Source organism: Mustelus asterias, chromosome 9, assembly GCF_964213995.1.
Source record: "Mustelus asterias chromosome 9, sMusAst1.hap1.1, whole genome shotgun sequence".
NCBI classification, from domain to species: Eukaryota; Metazoa; Chordata; class Chondrichthyes; order Carcharhiniformes; family Triakidae; genus Mustelus; species Mustelus asterias.
Genome location: NC_135809.1, coordinates 36506483 through 36527942, shown reverse-complemented (window position 1 = coordinate 36527942; position 21460 = coordinate 36506483). Strand labels below are relative to the sequence as shown.

General features: G+C 43.4%; 1 protein-coding gene across 2 annotated transcripts in view; it reads right to left on the bottom strand.

Annotated features, from left to right (window-relative positions):
* dennd11 (DENN domain containing 11) overlaps positions 1 to 21404 on the bottom strand; it is a 40492-nt gene extending 19088 nt beyond the window's left edge. For both annotated transcript variants that reach the window (XM_078219968.1, XM_078219969.1), the window contains exons 1-2: positions 21075 to 21404; positions 7869 to 7968 (exon numbers count right to left, since the gene is read on the bottom strand). In XM_078219968.1, coding sequence (XP_078076094.1) covers positions 7869 to 7968; positions 21075 to 21324 — 350 coding nt within the window. In that variant the 5' untranslated portion in view covers positions 21325 to 21404. The remainder of the gene's footprint in view (positions 1 to 7868; positions 7969 to 21074) is intronic.
* Positions 21405 to 21460: the final 56 nt, after the last annotated feature.

Below are 21460 nucleotides of genomic sequence, written 5' to 3'. Positions count from 1 at the left end.
TAAAAACTTTCCCACCAACAAAGTTAAAATGCCTCACCTGTGGTTGCTAAGCTTATCCTCAACCTGTTTCTAAGTAAGGGTGAAATATTTGCAATTCTCCAGTCCACCCACACCATCTGCGTATCTAAGAAGAATTAAAAGTGCCTCCACAATTTCGACCCTTATTTCCCTCAGGAACCTTGAGATTTTGTGATGATTCTTTTAACATTACATTTAGAAAAAGCATAACCCAATCAATTAAACTGAAGTTACAATCACCATTTTCTTCTATCTTATTATGGGTAGGTTAGGTTTTGAACTTTGATATTTTCCCTCCGGTTCAGAGTCTTTGTCCTCCCCCCTACAAAATGCCTTGCTCCCCATGACCCCAACGGTGCACCTGACCTGTCCAATCCAACTTGCATCCAAGTGAGATATCAAAAAATCCTAGCTATGGTGGGGGTGATTCTCCCATCCCGCTGCGTTAATTTTTTAGCGCAACAGACCGGGAGATTCTTGCGTCAGCCAAGTCACGCAAGCATTCCCGCACAATAGTGGCTCCCAGCGCCGGAGCGCTGCAGCGTCAGCTCTGCACCGGGGAGGCGCAAAGACCATTTAAATAGTCATTTTAATATCATTTCAATGTAATTAGTGGGCCTGGGACTGAAGTCTGCGGACCCGCTAGACAGCAATCAGGAGGCCAGCAGTGAGGGGCTACTGTGCTCGGCTTTGACAGATTGGCGCATGTGCAGTGGCCCGCTCAGCGGAATGCTGCCGGCCTCTCCAGCGGGAATAGGCCCCACCCACTGATTTTTAACGATATACATGTTGTGACCTCTGCAGTGCACAGAGTGTGGGAGATTCCGCTCTGAACTCCCACTGAAAAAACCTGCGTGAATTACTCCAGTTTTCAGACGAATTCAACACTTAAGAATGTTTTGGGAGAATTCCAGCCATTGTCTTTTAGTTATTGGTTATTTCATTTGCCCTCACGAACTTTCTTCACTTCCAAAAAGATAGTATATTAAACACTTCACTAGAATCATGGCTCAGGTTACAAACTGCCAAACAGAATTATTAAAGAGTGAATGGATAAGTGAACAGAAGTACTGACAGTGCAAATTTTCAACTACCCTCCCCAGAGGATCAAAAATTACCAGGCTGATGTGTGATGTAAACCAAACTCAAATATCATGCCAGTTTGCTGCAGGCCATCTGTTAGGTATGCGAGTGTCGACGTAGTATTTAATCCCATGCGTACAGTGATCAAACGCAAGACAAAGATCGATTGTAGACACAGATGCTTCATTTTTGTCACACTGATATGAGGGTGGATGATGTGGCACAGAAGGAGACAACTGACTCATCGTGCCAGCTCTATGGTAGAACTATTGAACTATCCACTGTTGAACTGTTCCACTCCCATGCTCTTTCCCCATAGCCCTATAATTTTTTACCTTTCAAGTATTTATTCAATTCTCTTGAATGGGATGTGCTAAATGGGATAGATTTTTTAACAAATCTAGCAACTAAACTCTGGGCACACATAAGGTGTTGTGGGCAATTAGCAGCAGAATTGTATTCACCAACAATCTGTAACCTCATGGCCGGGCATATCCTCTACTCTACCAATACCAACAAGTCGGGGGGGGATCAATCCTGGTTCAATGAAGAGTGCAGGAGTGCATACCAGGAGCAACAGCAGGAGCACATGAAAAAGAGGTGTCAAACTGATGAAGCTATAACACAGGTGACATCAACAAATAGCTCTAGGTACAGGATACTACAAAGGTCATAGACACTGAAAATATTCCAGTGACAGTACTTAATTAAGACTTATGTTCCAGAGTTAGCTACGTTGCTGTTCCAGTACAACACTGGCAATGTTCTACTTTGCTTGTCAGCAAAGTGATGGCAAGAGTCATCAACAATGCTATCAAGCGGCACTTAATCAGCAATGACCTGCTCACGGACATTAAGCTTGGATTGTGCTAGGACCCCTCAGCTCCTGATTTCATTACAGTTTGGTCCCAACAAGGACAAAAGAGTGGAACTCAAGAGGCGAGGCAAGAATAACTGCTCTTGACATCAAGGCAGCATTGGAGCAAATGTTACATCAAGAAGGCCTAGCAAAATTAAAGCCAGGGTAAAGCACTCTGCTGATTGGAGTCATACCAGCACAGAGGAAGGTGGCTGTAGTTTTTGGAGGGTCATCGTCGCAGTTCCAGGACATCACTCCAGGTCCAATCATCTTCAACTGCTACATCAATGACCATTCCTCTATCATAAACTCAGAAGTGGGAATGTTAGCTGATTGGACAATGTTCAGCAACATTCATGACTCATCAGATACTGAAATAGTCCTTATCCAAATGCAACAGCACCTGGACAACATTCAGGCTTAGGATAAGTGGCAAACAACATTCACGCTAGGCAATAACCACTCCCAGGCCTCTCACCATCCTGACTTGGGAATATATCACCATTCCTTCACTGTCACTGGGTCATAATCCTGGAAATCCCTAACGGCAGTGTGGGTGTAGCTACATCTCAGGGACTGCAGTCGTTCAAGAAGTCAGCTCACCATCACCTTCTCATGGGCACTAGGAACGGGCAATATAAATATATGCTGGCCTAGCCAGTGACGCCCACATCTCATAAATGAACATTAAAGAAAGAGAAATACTGTGGCTACAAAACCAGGAGAGGCTAGGAATTCTGCACACAAGTGCAGATCCAACAACACTCAAGTAGCTTAACACCATCAAGGGCAAAGTAGCCCACCTGATTGGCACCCTATCTACCACCTGAAACATTCACTCCTTCCACAACTGACACACAGTGGCAGCAATGTGTACCATCTACAAGATGCACTGCAGGAACTCACCAAGGATCCTTTGACAGTACCTTCCAAACACATGACCGTGACCACCTACAAGGACAAATGCATGGGAACACCACCACTGTAAGTTCCCTTCCAAGCCACACACCACTCTGAGTGGGAACTATATTGCCATTCCTTTACTGTTGTCCGGTCAAAATCCTGAATTCCATACAAACAACACTGTGGGCATACCACACCACATAGGCTTCAGCATCTCAAGACGATGGCTCACTGTCACCTTCTCAAGGGCAATTAGGGATGGACAAGAAATACTGGCCTAACCAGCGACACCCACATCCCGTGAAAGAAGAAAAACAAAGAATCATAGAATCATCATAGAAACCCTACAGTGCAGAAGGAGGCCATTCGGCCCATCGAGTCTGCACCGACCACAATCCCACCCAGGCCCTACCCCCACATATTTACCCGCTAATCCCTCTAACCTACGCATCTCAGGGGCAATTTTAACCTGGCCAATCAACCTAACCCGCACATCTTTGGACTGTGGGAGGAAACCGGAGCACCCGGAGGAAACCCACGCAAACACGAGGAGAATGTGCAAACTCCACACAGACAGTGACCCGAGCCGGGAATCGAACCCGGGACCCTGGAGCTGTGAAGCAGCAGTGCTAACCACTGTGCTACCGTGCTGCCCACGGATGTCACTATTGAATCTGTTTGCACAACATTTTTAAATTGTATAGTTCAAAACATAACCACTTATGTAAGAGAATGCTCCCTCATAGCATGTCTGGTTCTTTCATCAACCACCTCAAATTGATCTCTGATTATCAGCACTTCTGCTGCTGGAAATAGTTTCTTGTTATTTACTCTAAAAACAAGTCTCATGATTTCCAACAGCTTTATCAAATTGCCTCTTAACCTTCTCTATTCTAGGTAGAACCATGTCAGTTTTCTGATCTTGCCACATAATCGAAATCCCTCAACTCCGGTACTATTCTAGTAAATCTCTTCTGCGCTCTCTCCAAGGCCTTCACATGCCCTGGCCTTAACAAATGTAGAACCTTAGTAGCTGTTACATTTCTTTCTTTCAATCCTAACATTGACTTCAATCATGTAACATAAACTGCCAGATAAATATTCCCTTAGTTTTGAGATTACTTATCAAGCCTGATTCAATATTCATGACGAAATAGCAGTGCCCAAAATTGAGCAAATGCTCAAGCTGAGGCCTCAACAGTGTTTAAGGTTTAGCATAGCGTCCTTGTTTTTAGTACCTTTACTAATGCCAGCAATCTGATTTGTTGTTTAACTGCCTTCTCAAACTTGTCCTGCCCCTTCCAAGTTTTTTGTGCAGTCTATTTCAAATTTAGGGGCTGAGAGCAATTCCATGCTTTCCTTATTAAAAATTGAACACAATATATTGGAAACTTTATCAAAACAGTTACAGCAGGAATAAAACATTCATGAAAAATATTTTCAGCTAAATTCACAAAGCACACATGTTCAACACCACTTAACTCTATGACTCCCACTGTCCTGTCTAACATTAAATCTATAGATGAATCAGAATGTTTTAAAGCTTGGCACTGGCAAGGGTGAATCCATCCCAATAAAAACCCTTCACTCTAGCCCAACACATTCACCTGGTGGTTCTATCTGACTGACCTTAATGTTGTGCAATGTTGGGATGATATTTGACGTCCAGCTGACTCTAACTAATCAGGATCATTAGATTTAGTTGAGTAATGAGACGAACTTAATAAATAACCTAAACTGTAAGGGGAAATTTATCTAATAGTGATCATTAAATGATCAGATTCAATATTAGGTTTGAAAGAAAGAAATCTAATAGCTTTTAAGATTCTAAAATTAAGATTCTAAAATTAAGATTCTAAAATTGTTCAAGCCAACTTAAATGGGATGAGACAGAGACTGATAACAGCAAATGGATTAAACCTGATGTTGGATAAATCTACAGATGAACAGTGGGAGGCATTCATAATATAATTTATCTTAATTTAGGATTGGTATATATATCCCTAAGGGCAAGAACTCTATTTACCAAATAAAACAGCCATTGTTGATCAGATGAGAGCTAAAAAAAAACTAAAAGGGACTGGGGGAGATTGAAAGCCCAGCAAAGGCAAACAAAAAAAGAGAGAGAGCTGGAGAGGGGAATACAAAAAGAAACTTGCTAGAGATAAAGATTAACACAAAATAATTTTACAATTACATTGTAAAATTGCCATGGGCAATGTGAGTCTTTTAAAAACAGATTGGATAATACTGCAAATGAAAATTAAAAAATGGCAGACTTCTTTTAAATAATTACTTTGTGTCAGCCTTCAAAGTATTTGAAAAAATAATGACACTAAACCTTGAGCATTTGACGGTTTTAAAAGAGCAAATTACAGATGCTTTCGCCATAATATTTTAGTGTTCTTGAATCAGAAATTGTTCCTTCAGATTGAAAAATTGCAAATGTAACTTTATTATTTAAGAAAGGTGAGAGAGGTAGGAAAAAAAGCAAGAAACTATGGACCTGCTAGTCTAACATCTGTTGCGGCAAGGTTATGGTAATCCAAAATTAAGGAGAGAGTGATTGATCACTTGGAGGAATTTGAGATGGTTAGAGATAACCAGTGTAGATTTTTAAAGGGCAGATCATGTCTAATAAACCTAAATTAATTATTTGAGGAAGCACCTATAGTAGATGGGGAACGTCAATGGACAAAAACAAAATACTGCGGATGCTGGAAATCTGAAATTAGAACAAAATGCTGGAAATACTCAGCAGGTCGAGCAGCATTTGTGGAGAGAGAAACAGAAAACCAACACAATAATGGAAGGCGTTCGGAGAAGATGGTGGCATTGTGGCAATGTCACCAGACAAGTCACCCAGGGTTCAGGCTAATGCCCTGGGAACAAGGGTTCAAATCTCCAGCTGGCGGAATTTAAATTCAATTTGTAATATAGTGCTAGTCTCAGTTTTGGTGACCATGGTAACTATCAGTTTAGGTAAAATAAAACCAAGTGATTCACCAATATTCAGCAGGGAAGGAAATCAATATACTATGAGTATTAACTAGAAATGGCATGATTTTGAAAAGTGCAAATGAGCAGAGACATCGGTGCTGATATACATCAATCCAGTGGCAGGCAAGTTAAGAGTGGTAAAAAATGTGTTGGGGTTACATGAGTTTATAAATAGAAGCGTAGAACATAATAGCAAATAAATCATGCTAGACCTTTAAAACTAAAAGTTAGGTTTTAATTGGAATATTGTAGATAATTCGTGCATCACACTTCAGGAAAGATGCAAGACCTTGGAAAGGAAAGGGTGCAGTTTACGAGGAAGTCACCAGAGATGAGTGATTTCAGTTATGAGGAGCTTGAAAAAGTTTGGTACGCTCTCTTTTGAACAGAGATGAATTAATAGAAGTTTTCTAGAAGAGAAGTGTTGGTAGGGTAAATAGAGATGAACGTTTTTATAGGGTTGAAGGGGTCAATAACTAGGGAACACAGATTTAAAACCATATGCCAAAAGATTTAGAAGGGAGATAAACTGCAATGTCTTCAGAGTGGCAGGAATCTGGAATGCTCTACCTAAAAAGGTAGTGGTAGCCAATTCCAAAATTATTTTTTTTAAAAAAGGGAATCAGACAGACTCTTGAGGGGTAGGAACTTGTAGGGTTACAATTAGCAAGGATCTGCGACTAAACATGACTGTACTTTCAAAGAATCAGCACAGGGAGGATAGACCAAATGGCTTCCTTCGGTGAATTAAGATTCTATCATTCAAAAGGAAGGAGTTTTGAAATGAATTGTAATAACTGCTCTAATCTATCAAACATGAAGTGGATCTCTTAGTAGGTGATTCATCCCAGGAGTCTATTCCACAATTCAGAGAAATTATAGCTTCTTAACTCCACATACTCAACTTGGTTCCATAACTCAGTGTACTCTTCCCTAACAAAAACCCATCCATCTGAGTTTTGAAATTTTCAATTGACCTCGTGTCTGTATTTTAAACAGCAGAGTGTGCCAGATTTTCATACCATTTGTTTGAAGAAATGCTTTGACATCAACCCAGATGCTCCAGCTCTAATTTTAAGATTAAAATGAATAATGGCCTCTTGTGCCAAGTATCACAGCAGCCTTAAATCAATGTCAACCTCTTGGGGAGAAGGCTAAAGAGCAAATATTAGTATTAAATGCAATTATAAGATCAGTCTACAAGCTAATAACCAATTCTGCTGTTACTATACAACCAAGAGTATGATGATATGGCTTACAGTTTAGTGGTACAAAGGTGCTGGAAGTGAACACTGCACGTCAGTCAATGACTTAATGTTGCACCATCAGAATTTTTTTTGCGTGACACTCAATGCATATCCTCAAATTGCTCCCTCTACCAATGGAAGACCAGTTTCTCCATTCACTCTTGTGAATTGGCTGAACTGGGCAAGTGCAATATTTAGCATCCATCACCAATGCATCTTAAACCACGCTAGTGTGCGTATAGAGACACAGACAATCAGGTAAGAAAAGCTCATTGTCTGCCCTCGTGATCATGAGTGAACCAGATAGGTTATTATGGCAATCTGGAACCTTCAGGGGCACTTTTAAATGCCAGTCTTCTATTTCCAGGTTTTTTTTTATATAAACGGCATTAAAATTTTGAAGCTGCTCTGGTGAGAATTTAACCCATGTTTTCAGTTAGTCCTTTATATAATGACAAACCATGGTTAATATCAATAACTGACTATGCCGTTTTATAGTCAAAAATGCCCTCTCCAGCTGCCAAGCCAAGTTAACAGCAGAAATCCAGTATCCCCTCAGACTTCCAGCATCCCACAATACTTTGCTTTTGCACAAATTCAGAACTCTTTCTGCTGGGGGGGATTTTTAAACTCAAATTTGAACAATTTATGCACTCAATTACATTTTATTGAAATCGATTGATGACACCATACAAGTTAGAATTAGTCCTTTCCAAACCTGAACGAGTTTTGAAAAAGCCATTGGGAAAATTACTTACACAAAATCAGAGTTTATTCTGTGAGATCCACTGGCCATGGATTTAAATTCCACCCCTTCTAAATCCACTTCATGTGGCAGACACCATTCAACAATGTTACCTGTGGAGAAGGATGTCAATTATCATGAGAGCAGAGCATGTTGGTCAATTCACACTGCAGTTTCACAGCACTTCACTGAACACAGGTTGAAGCTAACAACGGCCACATCTCAATTTCAGAGAGATTTATTTTTCGCCTAAAAATCCTACAAATGGATCTGAATAAATGTAAGATTTCTAACTCAGATCCTCGGATTGTTGATTAACAGTTTTCACATTGGATGACTATTCTAATCTGTGAGAAACGTCAGAATTTCTCTGTTGGGGGCTGTATCATACATTAACATTTCTCCCTATCTCCACCCTTTTGCTCACTTGTAGTTATGCAGCACAGAAGAATTGAAGTCCCAGGATGAAAGTGTGACTTTAAATTTAGAATTTAGCCAGCAGTTCAGCTTAGTTTTGAGCTGCATTTGCACTTTTACTTTGATGAGCCCAAGTTTAGAGGATGGAAGATGAGAACACTGCTAGGGCAGCATTGGAATGGTCAAGTCGGTTGGTGACAAAAGCATAGTTGTGGGTTTCAGCAGCAGATGAACTGAGGCAGGAGTAGAAACAGGCAATATTACAGATATGGAAATAGGTGATACTGGTAATAGCAAGGATCACCATCAGAAGCACAGATTGAGAGTGTGAGCTATATGATTCAACCTGAGACATTGGTCCAAGAGGAGGGCCAAATCAATGGCTGGGGAACAAATTTGATATTCTGTAGAATGACTTAAAACACGTGCTTCTCTCCACAGATGCTGGCAGACCTTCTAAGTTTATCCAGCATTTTGTTTTATTTCAGATTTTCCAACATCCACAATATTTTGCTTTTATTTGCTTTTAATTTAACAAAACTGAAGGTTGGAACCAAGACTCCTGCCTCAAGGTTCAATTGGAGAAAACTTTGTCTCATCCAAGATTCGATAACAGACAGTGCAGCAACAACACAGTCGAGAGACCGAGATAGGTGTAACACGGCAAACTTAGGTACCATCAGTGTTCACGTGGTATTTGATATTGTATTTTTGATGTTGCCAAGAGACCACATGCAGATGAAAAATAGGAACGGACCAAGCCGCAATCATGGGGCTCCAGAATTAATGGTACAGGATGATGAAGAGAATCCATTGCAAAAGATTTGATGGCTAGCACTGGATAGTTAAGAATGGAAAAAGGTTGCAAACAGGCTGAGAAGGATGGGAAGAGATAGTGCATCATGGTCAGAGTTGCAGAGAATGTCATTTGGGAGTTTAAGATCATTTCAATGCTGTGTCAGGGGTTCAAACCAAACTGGAGTGAAGTAATATTCCCATGGTTAGCCCAGCTGAAAACAGATGTGCTCAATTCAAACAATTTTCTGCAATGAAGAATCCATTAAATTGCAAGATTCTGTGAACTAACCTTTGCTAAAAATTCTTTTGAAAATCTATTCATGGAACATTAACTTTTAAATAAAAAAGGACCTATAAAAAGTAAAAATATTTATTACCAAACAATCATAGAATCATAGAAACCCTACAGTGCAGAAAGAGGCCATTGGGCCCATCGAGTCTGCACCGACCATAATCCCACCCTACCCCCATATCCCTACATATTTACCTGCTAATCCCTCTAACCTATGCATCTCAGGACACTAAGGGACAATTTTAGCATGGCCAATTGACCTAACCCGCACATCTTTGGACTGTGGGAGGAAACCGGAGCACCCAGAGGAAACCCACGCAGACACAAGGAGAATGTGCAAACTCCACACAGTCAGTGACCTAAGCCGGGAATCGAACCCAGGTCCCTGGAGCTGTGAAGCAGCAGTGCTAACCACTGTGTTACCGTGCCACCCTTTCTATCATTTCACAAGCAGGAACCACTTCCTTCCAGCCCCACAGCAGAAAATAACTGAAACAGATAATAGAAACAGCCTATGACTTAAGAATGAACAAATTTGGCTTTATGAACACATTTTTCATATTCTCAAAACATACTAGAATGCTTCACAGTCAGTGAATTGCTTTCAAAATGGAGCCCTAGCGATTTGTTAGCAAGGGCTGCAGACAACTAGCACACAGCAAGATCCTAACAGTCAACAAGAAATAATTGTTGGAGAACTCACTGAAGCAGTGCCACAAACATCTTATCTGAAAGATAGTGTTTCCATCAAAGCAGCATTCTCTCATTCTGTACAGTATCAACACTAGTCATATAACCTAAAGAGTTTGACCTTCTGAGTCAGAGGCAAAAGTACTGCCAACTCAGCCTAGCTTTAAGTTTAAAGTTTATTTATAAGTGTCACAAGCAAGCTTACATTAACACTGCAATGAAATTACTGTGAAATTCCCTAGTCGCCACACCCGGCGCCTGTTCGGGTACACTGAGGGAGAATTTAGCATGCCCAATACACCTAAACCAGCTCTTCAGCTTTGGACGTAAGCTGACACTTACATTTTGTTAAGAGGAATGGATTATGAGATTTGAGAACACCAAATCAGATATTTCTGATGCTAGTATCGCAAGTGCTGTATTCTAGGAATGGTCGCTATCTGTACGCAGGAAGAAAACTAGGAGCAGAGAAGGGCTAAGTACCATATTAGTATCTATGATCGTGTATAATAATGCACAGTACCCAAAGTAGATCTGCCTCCAGAAAAGAAAAGGAAGCTGACCCCAGCTGTCTTGGTTCTGGTACTCAGACTAACGCATGGCTGATGTCAACTACGAAAACATCAGTGACAGAACTTGACTCCTGACTCAAAGTGACAGCTCTGGTTCAAATAGATGCACCTGTGCAAACTGATTCTTCCCTCCAGGTGTAAATCCCATCAGCCCAGAAACTACTACACTATCAGTAACATTTGGCAATTTCTAACTCAGGATTGAGAGTGGACAGAGACAAAAGGGACTGAAATATTGTTCTGATGATGCAGGAATGATGCACACATTATACTATAAAGTGGAAAAGTCACTGCAGCATGAGGGGCCAGAACATTATAGGATCTTATAGGACCTGTGGGAATTAAAATGCTGAGATATTTCAGATGGGTGGAATTGCAAAAGTAGTGAGATGAATGTAGTTAGGCTCATTTTGGACTCTTACTTCTAACGGTTACCTGGACTGGCCAGGATGCTGACATTTCCAGTCAGCTCACTGTAAAGGAACAGAATACAAACTCTATCAAGTATCAATGCCCATCATTATCTTCACAACTTTGAATCTTGTTTCTGAACATTTATTTACAAACAAATTTCACTGCACTGACGTTTGGAATGAGAGGACTGTCCACTGAGGAGATTCAATTAAACCCAGCCTAAAATTCCCTCGAATTTAGAAGAATGAGAAATATAAAATTCACAAGGGTCTCGATTGGTTGGACCTGGTACTCAGGTCTGACCGGTGAGTCTAACCTCAGTGGTTGGTAAGCTGATGGAGAAGATCCTGAGGGACAAGATTTATGAGCATTTAGAGAGGTTTAGTATGCTCAAGAATACTCAGCATGGTTTTGTCAAAGGCAGATCGTGCCTTACGAGCCTGGTGGATTTCTTCGAAAATGTGACTAAACACATTGACGAAGGGAAGGCGGTAGATGTGGTTTATATGGATTTTAGCAAGGCGTTCGATAAGGTCCCCCATGCAAGGCTTCTAGAAAAAGTGAGAGGGCATGGGATCCAAGGGGCTGCTGCCCTGTGGATCCAGAACTGGCTTGCCCAAAGGAGGCAGAGAGTGTGTATAGATGGGTCTTTTTCTAATTGGAGGTCGGTCACCAGTGGTGTGCCCCAGGGATCTGTTCTGGGACCCTTGCTGTTTGTCATTTTCATAAATGACCTGGATGAGGAAGTGGAGGGATGGGTTGGTAAGTTTGCCGACGACATGAAGGTTCGTGGGGTTGTGGATAGTCTGGAGGGATGTCAGAAGTTACAGAGGGACATAGATAGGATGCAAGACTGGGCGGAGAAATGACAGATGGACTTAAGAACATAAGAACATAAGAAATAGGAGCAGGAGTAGGCCATCTAGCCCCTCGAGCCTGCCCCGCCATTCAATAAGATCATGGCTGATCTGACGTGGATCAGTACCACTTACCCGCCTGATCCCCATAACCCTTAATTCCCTTACCGATCAGGAATCCATCCATCCACGCTTTAAACATATTCAGCGAGGTAGCCTCCACCACCTCAGTGGGCAGAGAATTCCAGAGATTCACCACCCTCTGGGAGAAGAAGTTCCTCCTCAACTCTGTCTTAAACCGACCCCCCTTTATTTTGAGGCTGTGTCCTCTAGTTTTAACTTCCTTACTAAGTGGAAAGAATCTCTCCACTTCTACCCTATCCAGCCCCCGCATTATCTTATAAGTCTCCATAAGATCCCCCCTCATCCTTCTAAACTCCAACGAGTACAAACCCAATCTCCTCAGCCTCTCCTCATAATCCAAACCCCTCATCTCAGGTATCAACCTGGTGAACCTTCTCTGCACTCCCTCCAATGCCAATATATCCTTCCTCATATAAGGGGACCAATACTGCACACAGTATTCCAGCTGCGGCCTCACCAATGCCCTGTACAGGTGCATCAAGACATCCCTGCTTTTATATTCTATCCCCTTCGCAATATAGGCCAACATCCCATTTGCCTTCTTGATCACCTGTTGTACCTGCAGACTGGGCTTTTGCGTCTCATTCACAAGGACCCCCAGGTCCCTTTGCACGGTAGCATGTTTTAATTTGTTTCCATTGAGATAGTAATCCCATTTGTTATTATTTCCTCCAAAGTGTATAACCTCGCATTTCTCAACGTTATACTCCATTTGCCATATCCTCGCCCACTCACTCAGCCTGTCCAAATCTCTCTGCAGATCTTCTCCGTCCTCCACACGATTCACTTTTCCACTTATCTTTGTGTCGTCTGCAAACTTCGTTACCCTACACTCCGTCCCCTCCTCCAGATCATCTATATAAATGGTAAATAGTTGCGGCCCGAGTACCGATCCCTGCGGCACGCCACTAGTTACCTTCCTCCAACCGGAAAAACACCCATTTATTCCGACTCTTTGCTTCCTGTCGGATAGCCAGTCCCCAATCCACTTTAACACACTACCCCCAACTCCGTGTGCCCTAATCTTCTTCAGCAGCCTTTTATGGGGCACCTTATCAAACGCCTTTTGGAAATCCAAAAACACCGCATCCACCGGTTCTCCTCCATCAACCGCCCTAGTCACATCTTCATAAAAATCCAACATGTTCGTCAAGCACGACTTTCCCCTCATGAATCCATGCTGCGTCTGATTGATCGAACCATTTCTATCCAGATGCCCTGCTATCTCCTCTTTAATAATGGATTCCAGCATTTTCCCTACTACAGACGTTAAGCTGACCGGCCTATAGTTACCCGCCTTTTGTCTCCTTCCTTTTTTAAACAGCGGCGTAACATTAGCCGTTTTCCAATCAACCGGCACTACCCCAGAATGCAACGAGTTTTGATAAATAATCACTAACGCATCCACTATTACCTCTGACATTTCTTTCAATACCCTGGGATGCATTCCATCCGGACCAGGGGACTTATCCACCTTCAGTCCCATTAGTCTACCCAGCACTGCCTCTCTGGTAACATTAATTGTATTAAGTATTTCTCCTGCTGCCAACCCTCTATCGTTAATATTTGGCAAACTATTTGTGTCCTCCACCGTGAAGACCGACACAAAAAACTTATTTAAAGACTCAGCCATATCCTCATTTCCCACTATTAACTCCCCCCTCTCGTCCTCCAAGGGTCCAACATTCACTCTAGCCACTCTATTCCTTTTTATATATTTATAAAAACTTTTACTATCATTTTTTATATTAATTGCTAGCCTAGCTTCATAGTCTATCCTTCCTTTCTTTATCGCTTTCTTAGTCTCTCTTTGTTGTTTCTTAAATTTTTCCCAATCACTTGTTTCTCCACTATTTTTGGCCACTCTGTACGCAGCTGTTTTTATTTTAATACTCTCCTTTATTTCCTTCGTTATCCACGGCTGGTTCTCCCTTTTCTTACAATCCTTGTTTTTTGCTGGAATATATTTTTGCTGAGAACTGAAAAGGATCTCCTTAAAAATCCTCCACTGTTCCTCAGCTATCCTACCTGCCAGCCTGCTCTCCCAGTCTACCTTAGCCAATTCATCCCTCATCCTATCATATTTCCCTCTGTTCAAACAGAGGACACTGGTTTGGGACCAAACTTTCTCCTCTTCCATCTGAATCAGAAATTCGACCATATTGTGGTCACTAGACCCAAGAGGGTCCTTCACAATAAGATCCTTAATTCTACCTACCTCGTTACACAATACCAGATCCAAAATAGCTCGTTCCCTCGTCGGTTCCGTAACATGCTGTTCAAGGAAACTATCCCGACAGCATTCTAAGAACTCTTCCTCCATTCCACCCTTACCGACTTGAGTCTGCCAGTCAATGTGCATGTTGAAGTCCCCCATGATTATTGCCGTTCCGTTTTTACACGCATCCCTTATCTGCTTGTTTATAGCCCTCCCTACCTCAACATTATTATTTGGGGGCCTATATACCACACCTACTAGTGTCTTTCTCCCTCTACTATTCCTCATCTCTACCCATAATGATTCCACGTTTTGTTCCTCAGAGCCTATGTCATCCCTCAGTACTACCCTGATATTATCTCTTATTAATAGCGCGACCCCACCACCTTTTCCTTCCTGTCTATTCTTCCTAAACGCCTGATACCCCTGGATATTCATCTCCCAGTCCTGGTCACCTTTCAGCCACGTTTCTGTAATGGCCACTAGATCGTACCCACTCGTGCTGATTTGCACCATCAACTCATTTACCTTGTTCCGAATGCTTCGTGCATTCAGGCAAAGTGTCCTTATTCCAGCTTTTATCTGGACCCGCTTTGATGAGTCACGAACACCCTCTCCCTCTACTCCCTTATCTAAATTACCGCCTTCATTCACTTGCACCCTCTCCTCTACCATTAATTTTGTAATTCCCCTTACCCCTGCATCCTCCACCCCATCAATTAGTTCCTTGATCCTAGTCAACTCTTCTAGCTCCCCTCCCCCCAACCTATCTAGTTTAAATTCTCCCCAGTAACCTTAGCCAACCTACCGGCCAGGATATTGGTCCCCGTGTGATTCAAGTTCCACCCGTTTTTTGTATACAGATCACCCCTGCCCCTAAAGAGGTCCCAATGGTCCAACCCAGATAAATGTGTAGTGGTCCATTTTGGCAGGTACAATATAAAGGGAAAGACTCAGTACTGTAGAGGATCAGAAGGACCTTGGGGTCCGGGTCCATAGGACTCTAAAATCGGCCCCGCAGGTGGAGGAGGTGGTTAAGAAGGCGTATGGTGTGCTGGCCTTTATCAATCGAGGGATTGAGTTTAGGAGTCCGGGGATAATGATGCAGCTATATAAGACCCTCGTCAGACCCCACTTGGAGTACTGTGCTCAGTTCTGGTCGCCTCATTACAGGAAGGATGTGGAAAAGATTGAAAGGGTGCAGAAGAGATTTACAAGGATGTTGCCTGGATTGAGTGGCATGCCTTATGAGGATAGACTGAGGGAGCTCGGTCTTTTCTCCTTGGAGAGACGTAGGATGAGAGGAGACCTAATAGAGGTATATAAGATGTTGAGAGGCATAGATCGGGTAGACTCTCAGAGGCTTTTTCCCAGGGTGGAAATGGCTGCTACGAGAGGACACAGGTTTAAGGTGCTGGGGGGTAGGTACAGGGGAAATGTTAGGGGGAAGTTTTCCACACAGAGGGTGGTGGGCGAGTGGAATCGGCTGCCGTCAGTGGTGGTGGAGGCAAACTCAATAGGGTATTTTAAGAGACTCCGGAATGAGTACATGGGACTTAATAGGATGGAGGGTTATAGGTAGGCCTAAAAGGTAGAGATATGTTCGGCACAACTTGTGGGGCCGAAGGGCCTGTTTTGTGCTGTAGTTTTCTATGTTTTTATGAGCAGAAAATGCTTCAGTCAAAGGATTCTGAATCATTGGAATTCTTTTCGTCAGACAGAATTATATTTAAGACTGAGGCCAACAGATTTTTGGATACCCAGGGAACTATGGAATATGTGGATATGCACGAGTGTGGAGTTGAGGTAGAAGATCAGCCATGAATGGCAGAACAGGCATGAAGGGCCAAATCATAGAACCCCTACAGTGCAGAAGGAAGCCATTCGGCCCATTGAGCCTACATCAACAACAATCCTACCCAGGCCCTATCCCCGTAACCTCACGTGTTTATCCTGGTAATCCCCCTACACCCCCAAGGGGCAATTTAGTATGGCCAATTCACCTACCTGCACATCTTTGGTCTGTTCCAGAATCAGCAACAAAACGTGGAAGCATTCAGAACAGAGGGATTAAGCTGAGTTTGCACACTTTGTTAAAACGACCTACATCTAAAGTGCCAATTATTCATTTTTTCTACAGATCATGTATCATGTTTCCAGACACTATCTATATCTGCAAGCATCATTGCTTAGAAGGTATTACTTGGAACTTGGTATTCCTTATTTGTGAGCAGATATCCACTCCATCTGACGAAGCAGCAGCGCTCCGAAAGCTAGTGGCATTTGCTACCAAATAAACCTGTTGGACTTTAACCTGGTGTTGTTAAAACTCTTATTGTGATTACTTGGAACAGCAGTCATTATAGTCATTCACTATAGTACACACATTCACTAATACCTCAATGCTTTCAATGTAAAATGCCTAAAAGTGCCCGAGAGCAGACACTCCGTCCTTTGTACAAGAGCTACTAGACATAACAGAGAGGTGAAAGCTAGAAGTGCAAAGGTTTGGGAAGGAGTTTCAAAAAACGACTGAAATCTCTCGCACTAAAGATGCAGTAGAGAAATGAGGGTGGGGAACTGGCATGCACAGGAGGCTAAAGTCAGGGGACCAGTGGTTGAAGTGATACAAGGTTGGACAGGCTGGAAGGATTTTAAATCCAATCCATTTTCAAAGTTAACCGAAGTACCTCTACATTATCCATTCCTATGCATTCCCTGCACCAGATTTGCAAGCAACTCTTTTCAGTTCTGCACAGAGGAAATTCAGCATGTCTTTGAATGTTGCCAAAACAAAACTCATGTCAACTTGCACCTGGTCAGCCAGATACTCACCTCCCAGAAATGTTGAAGGAGACACTTTGGAATATTTGGCGGCCATCTCTCTAACAGTCACCATTGATGAGGTGATTTCAGACTGGATTAACTGTGCCAGCACAGCCTTCTACAAACTACAGCAGCATGTTTGACAACAAAGGCCTCTGCAAGTCAACAGAAGTCCAAGTGTACAGAGCAATAGTCACCATCACACTCCTGTACTGCAGTGAGACCTAGGCTGTGTATCAACAAAATGTAAGAGTGCTCGAAAGATTACAGCAGCAATACCTCTGTCACATCCTGTGAATTTAATGAAAGGCCGTGGAACAAATGTTAATGTCCTTCTCGAAGCCAGCTCCACAAGCATTCATGGAAAACTGTGGTAAAATCAACTTCAATGAACTGGATTCTGCCTGGAAGGCCGAAAATCATCCCCCCCTGCTAGGTCCTCTTTTCTCAACGCTCAAGTGACCAATATTCCAAGGGAGCACAAAGAAAACACTTCAAAGCCAACCCAAAGCCCTCCTTGAAGTGTGGTAGCATTGACATTAATGATTGGGAAGAGCTTGCTACTATCCTTCAGAATGGTGACAACTTGTCCATCAAGCTGTATCGTGTTTTAAGACAACGTCTTAATGAGGAGGCAGAGCAGTGGTACAGAAGGAAAGAAAAGGGAGTTAACCCTGCACTCCGGACCCCACTACTTTTTAAAAATTCATTTATGGGACATGGGCCTTGCTGGCTGGCCAGCATTCATTGCCCGAGGGCAGTTGAGAGTCAACCACATTGCTGTGGCTCTGGAGTCACATGTAGGCCAGACTAGGCAGATTTCCTTTCCTAAAGGGACATTAGTGAACCAGATGGGTTTTTCCAATAATCAACAATGGTTTCATGGTCAATTGATTCTTAATTCCAGATGTTTTTAATTTACTTCAAATTCCACCATTGTGGCAGGATTCGAACCCGGGTCCCCAGAACATTAGCTGAGTTTCTGGATTAATAGTCTAGCGATAATACCACTAGGCCATCACCTCCCCGAGGCGATGTGGGATGCCCTGATCAATGTGCACCCAGATATAAAAGAACAAAGAACAGTACAGCACAGGAAAACAGGCCCTTCGGCCCTCCAAGCCTGTGCTGCTCCTTCGTCCAACTAGACCAATCAGTTGTATCCCTCCATTCCCAGGCTGCTCATGTGACTATCCAGGTAAGTCTTAAACGATGTCAGCGTGCCTGCCTCCACCCCCTACTTGGCAGCGCATTCCAGGCCCCCACCACCCTCTGTGTAAAAAACATCCCTCTAATATCTGAGTTATATTTCGCCCCTCTCACCTTGAGCCCGTGACCCCTCGTGATCGTCACTTCTGATCTGGGAAAAAGCTTCCCACCGTTCACCCTATCTATCCCCTTCATAATCTTGTACACCTCTATTAGATCTCCCCTCATTCTCCATCTTTCCAGGGAGAACAACCCCAGTTTACCCAATCTCTCCTCATAGCTAAGACCCTCCATACCAGGCAACATCCTGGTAAACCTTCTCTGCACTCTCTCTCTAATGCCTCCACTTCCTTCTGGTAGTGTGGCAACCAGAACTGGACGCAGTACTCCAAATGTGGCCAAACCAGCGTTCTATACAGCTGCATCATCAGACTCCAGCTTTTATACTCTATACCCCGTCCTATAAAGGCAAGCATACCATATGCCTTCTTCACCACCTTCTCCACCTGCGTTGCCACCTTCAAGGATTTGTGGACTTGCACACCTAGGTCCCTCTGTGTTTCTATTCTCTTGATGGCTCTGCCATTTATTGTATAACTCCTCCCTACATTATTTCTTCCAAAATGCATCACTTCGCATTTATCTGGATTAAATTCCATCTGCCAGCTCTCTGCCCAATTTTCCAGCCTATCTATATCCTGCTGTATTGCCCGACAATGCTCATCGCTATCCGCAAGTCCAGCCATCTTCATGTCATGCGTAAACTTGCTGATAACACCAGTTACACCTTCTTCCAAATCATTTATATATATCACAAATAGCAGAGGTCCCAGTACAGAGCCCTGCGGAACACCACTGGTCACAGACCTCCAGCCGGAAAAAGACCCTTCGACCCTCTGTCTCCTGTGGCCAAGCCAGTTCTCCGCCCATCTAGCCACTTCTCCTTGTATCCCATGAGCCTTAACCTTCTTAACCAACCTGCCATATGGGACTTTGTCAAATGCCTTACTGAAATCCATATAGACGACATCCACGGCCCTTCCTCCGTCAACCGTTTTTATCACTTCCTCAAAAAACTCCACCAAATTTGTACGGCACGACCTCCCTCTTACAAAACCATGCTGTCTGTCACTAATGAGATTGTTCCGTTCTAAATGCACGTACATCCTATCTCTAAGAATCCTCTCCAACAACTTCCCTACCACAGACGTCAAGCTCACCGACCTATAATTTCCCGGGTTATCCCTGCTACCCTTCTTAAACAACGGGACCACATTCGCTATCCTCCAATCCTCAGGGACCTCACCTATGTCCAAAGAAGCAACAAAGATTTCCGTCAGAGGCCCATAAATTTCATCTCTCGTCTCCCTGAGCAGTCTAGGATAGATGCCATCAGGCCCTGGGGCTTTGTCAATTTTAATGTTCCCTAAAAAACCTAACACTTCCTCCCTTGTAATGGAGATTTTCTCTAACGGGTCAACAACTCCCTCCGAGACACTCGGAGGGAGTATACGCAAATAGAGAATCAGCCTATTCAGTCACATGAAGACCCATGGAAGAAACTTGTGATCCTGAGTAGACGTCATCCTCTAATTGAGGGACAGACAGCAACAATTAGGGCCTGGAATTTATCTTGCCCAAAACTCCCTTTTCCCTAAGAACATATCCAAAACTTCAGATTCACAATTCCAAAAGGTATCCTCGACTTAGCAATCTTCAGTTTATTACACAAAATATATAGATGACTGGACTGGGAAGAAAGGCAAGTAATGCTGATAGAATTGCAGAACAGATTACTATTAGTAGTCAAGAGCAAAGCACGGTAAGGTTTTAAAAAGGCTCACTGAATTCCTACAAGGAAAGCTGACACAATACAAGATTACTGTCCCTTGAATCACAGTAAGGAAACCCACGGCATATTTGGAAGAACAGAGTAGATAGAGCATTGGGCTTCCTCTGCTCAATGCATTACAACACCCACTTGTTCATTTAATCTAATGTTAAATACGTGATAATACTTTATTTCATATCATTTTCACTCCGGCACACTATGATCTTGGATACAACTCTTGGCAAATTCAAAAGCAACCAATGCCACAACCATCCAACAGAACTTGCAGGATGGCAGGTAGCAATCAGGCAGCAACCCTTTCCCATTTTGTGTGGAGATGCTAGCATTGGACTTACTGTGCCCTTCCCATCTCGTCCACCACAAACTCCAGGATAATTCATTTATCTAAGCAGATTCTACATGGCAGAGGTCAATCTAAGTCAAATCCAACTGGCTTCCAATGAAAGGAACAATGACATTTCAATCACCTGTTGTATTCTCTCTCTTACTGTGACTAAGTTACGCCCGAGCAACTGGGTCTGCAGTGAACTTTTTACATCTCGATAACATGAAAGGGACATAGGCATCAATCCTACATTTTGTTGCAGATTAAAATCACTTAGCTGTGACCAAAGTAGGGATGTGGAGATGCCGGCGTTGGACTGGGGTAAACACAGTAAGAGTTCTAACAACACCAGGCTAAAGACACCAGGATAAAGATCCTTAGCCTGGTGTTGTTAAAACTCTTACCAAAGTAGGGGACAGACAACCCATCCCCTGCCCCCCTCGAGTACCACAGATACTCCCTTCCTCCTCCCTGTCCCCATGGATACCTCCTCCTCCTCCTGCTGCTGTCACGGATACCCCGCCATCTTCCCGTTGACTCTGCAGCCATTTTAATTGCGGACTCTGTATGGGGGGAATGCTGCTGTTGAGAACCCGGCCTCTCACCTGCTCTGGTGTCGAAAGTCACCACAAACACCGCCACCACCTGCTCCTCTTCCTCCTCCTGCTGCTGAGCTCCCGGAGTCGCGGCCGCCTCCCGCTCCGACCCCGGGCTCCAGCTCTCGGCAGCTCCGCCGCCGGACACGCCGGGCGCTAATCCGGCTCCGTTGCCGGCAGCCGGGCTGGTGCCATCCCAGGACGGGAAGGTGACAGAGGGACCTTCCTCGTATTCGAGCAGTGGAGCGCGGTCCGTCATCCCCAGCTGGAACCGGCCCTCTCAGGATAGCACTCCTCACTGACTCTCGCCAGCCGGCTGCACAGCAACCGGAAACTGCAGCTGCCAGCCGGACATGGCGTCAGGCCAACGGCACCAGCGCAGCGCCATCTTGGGA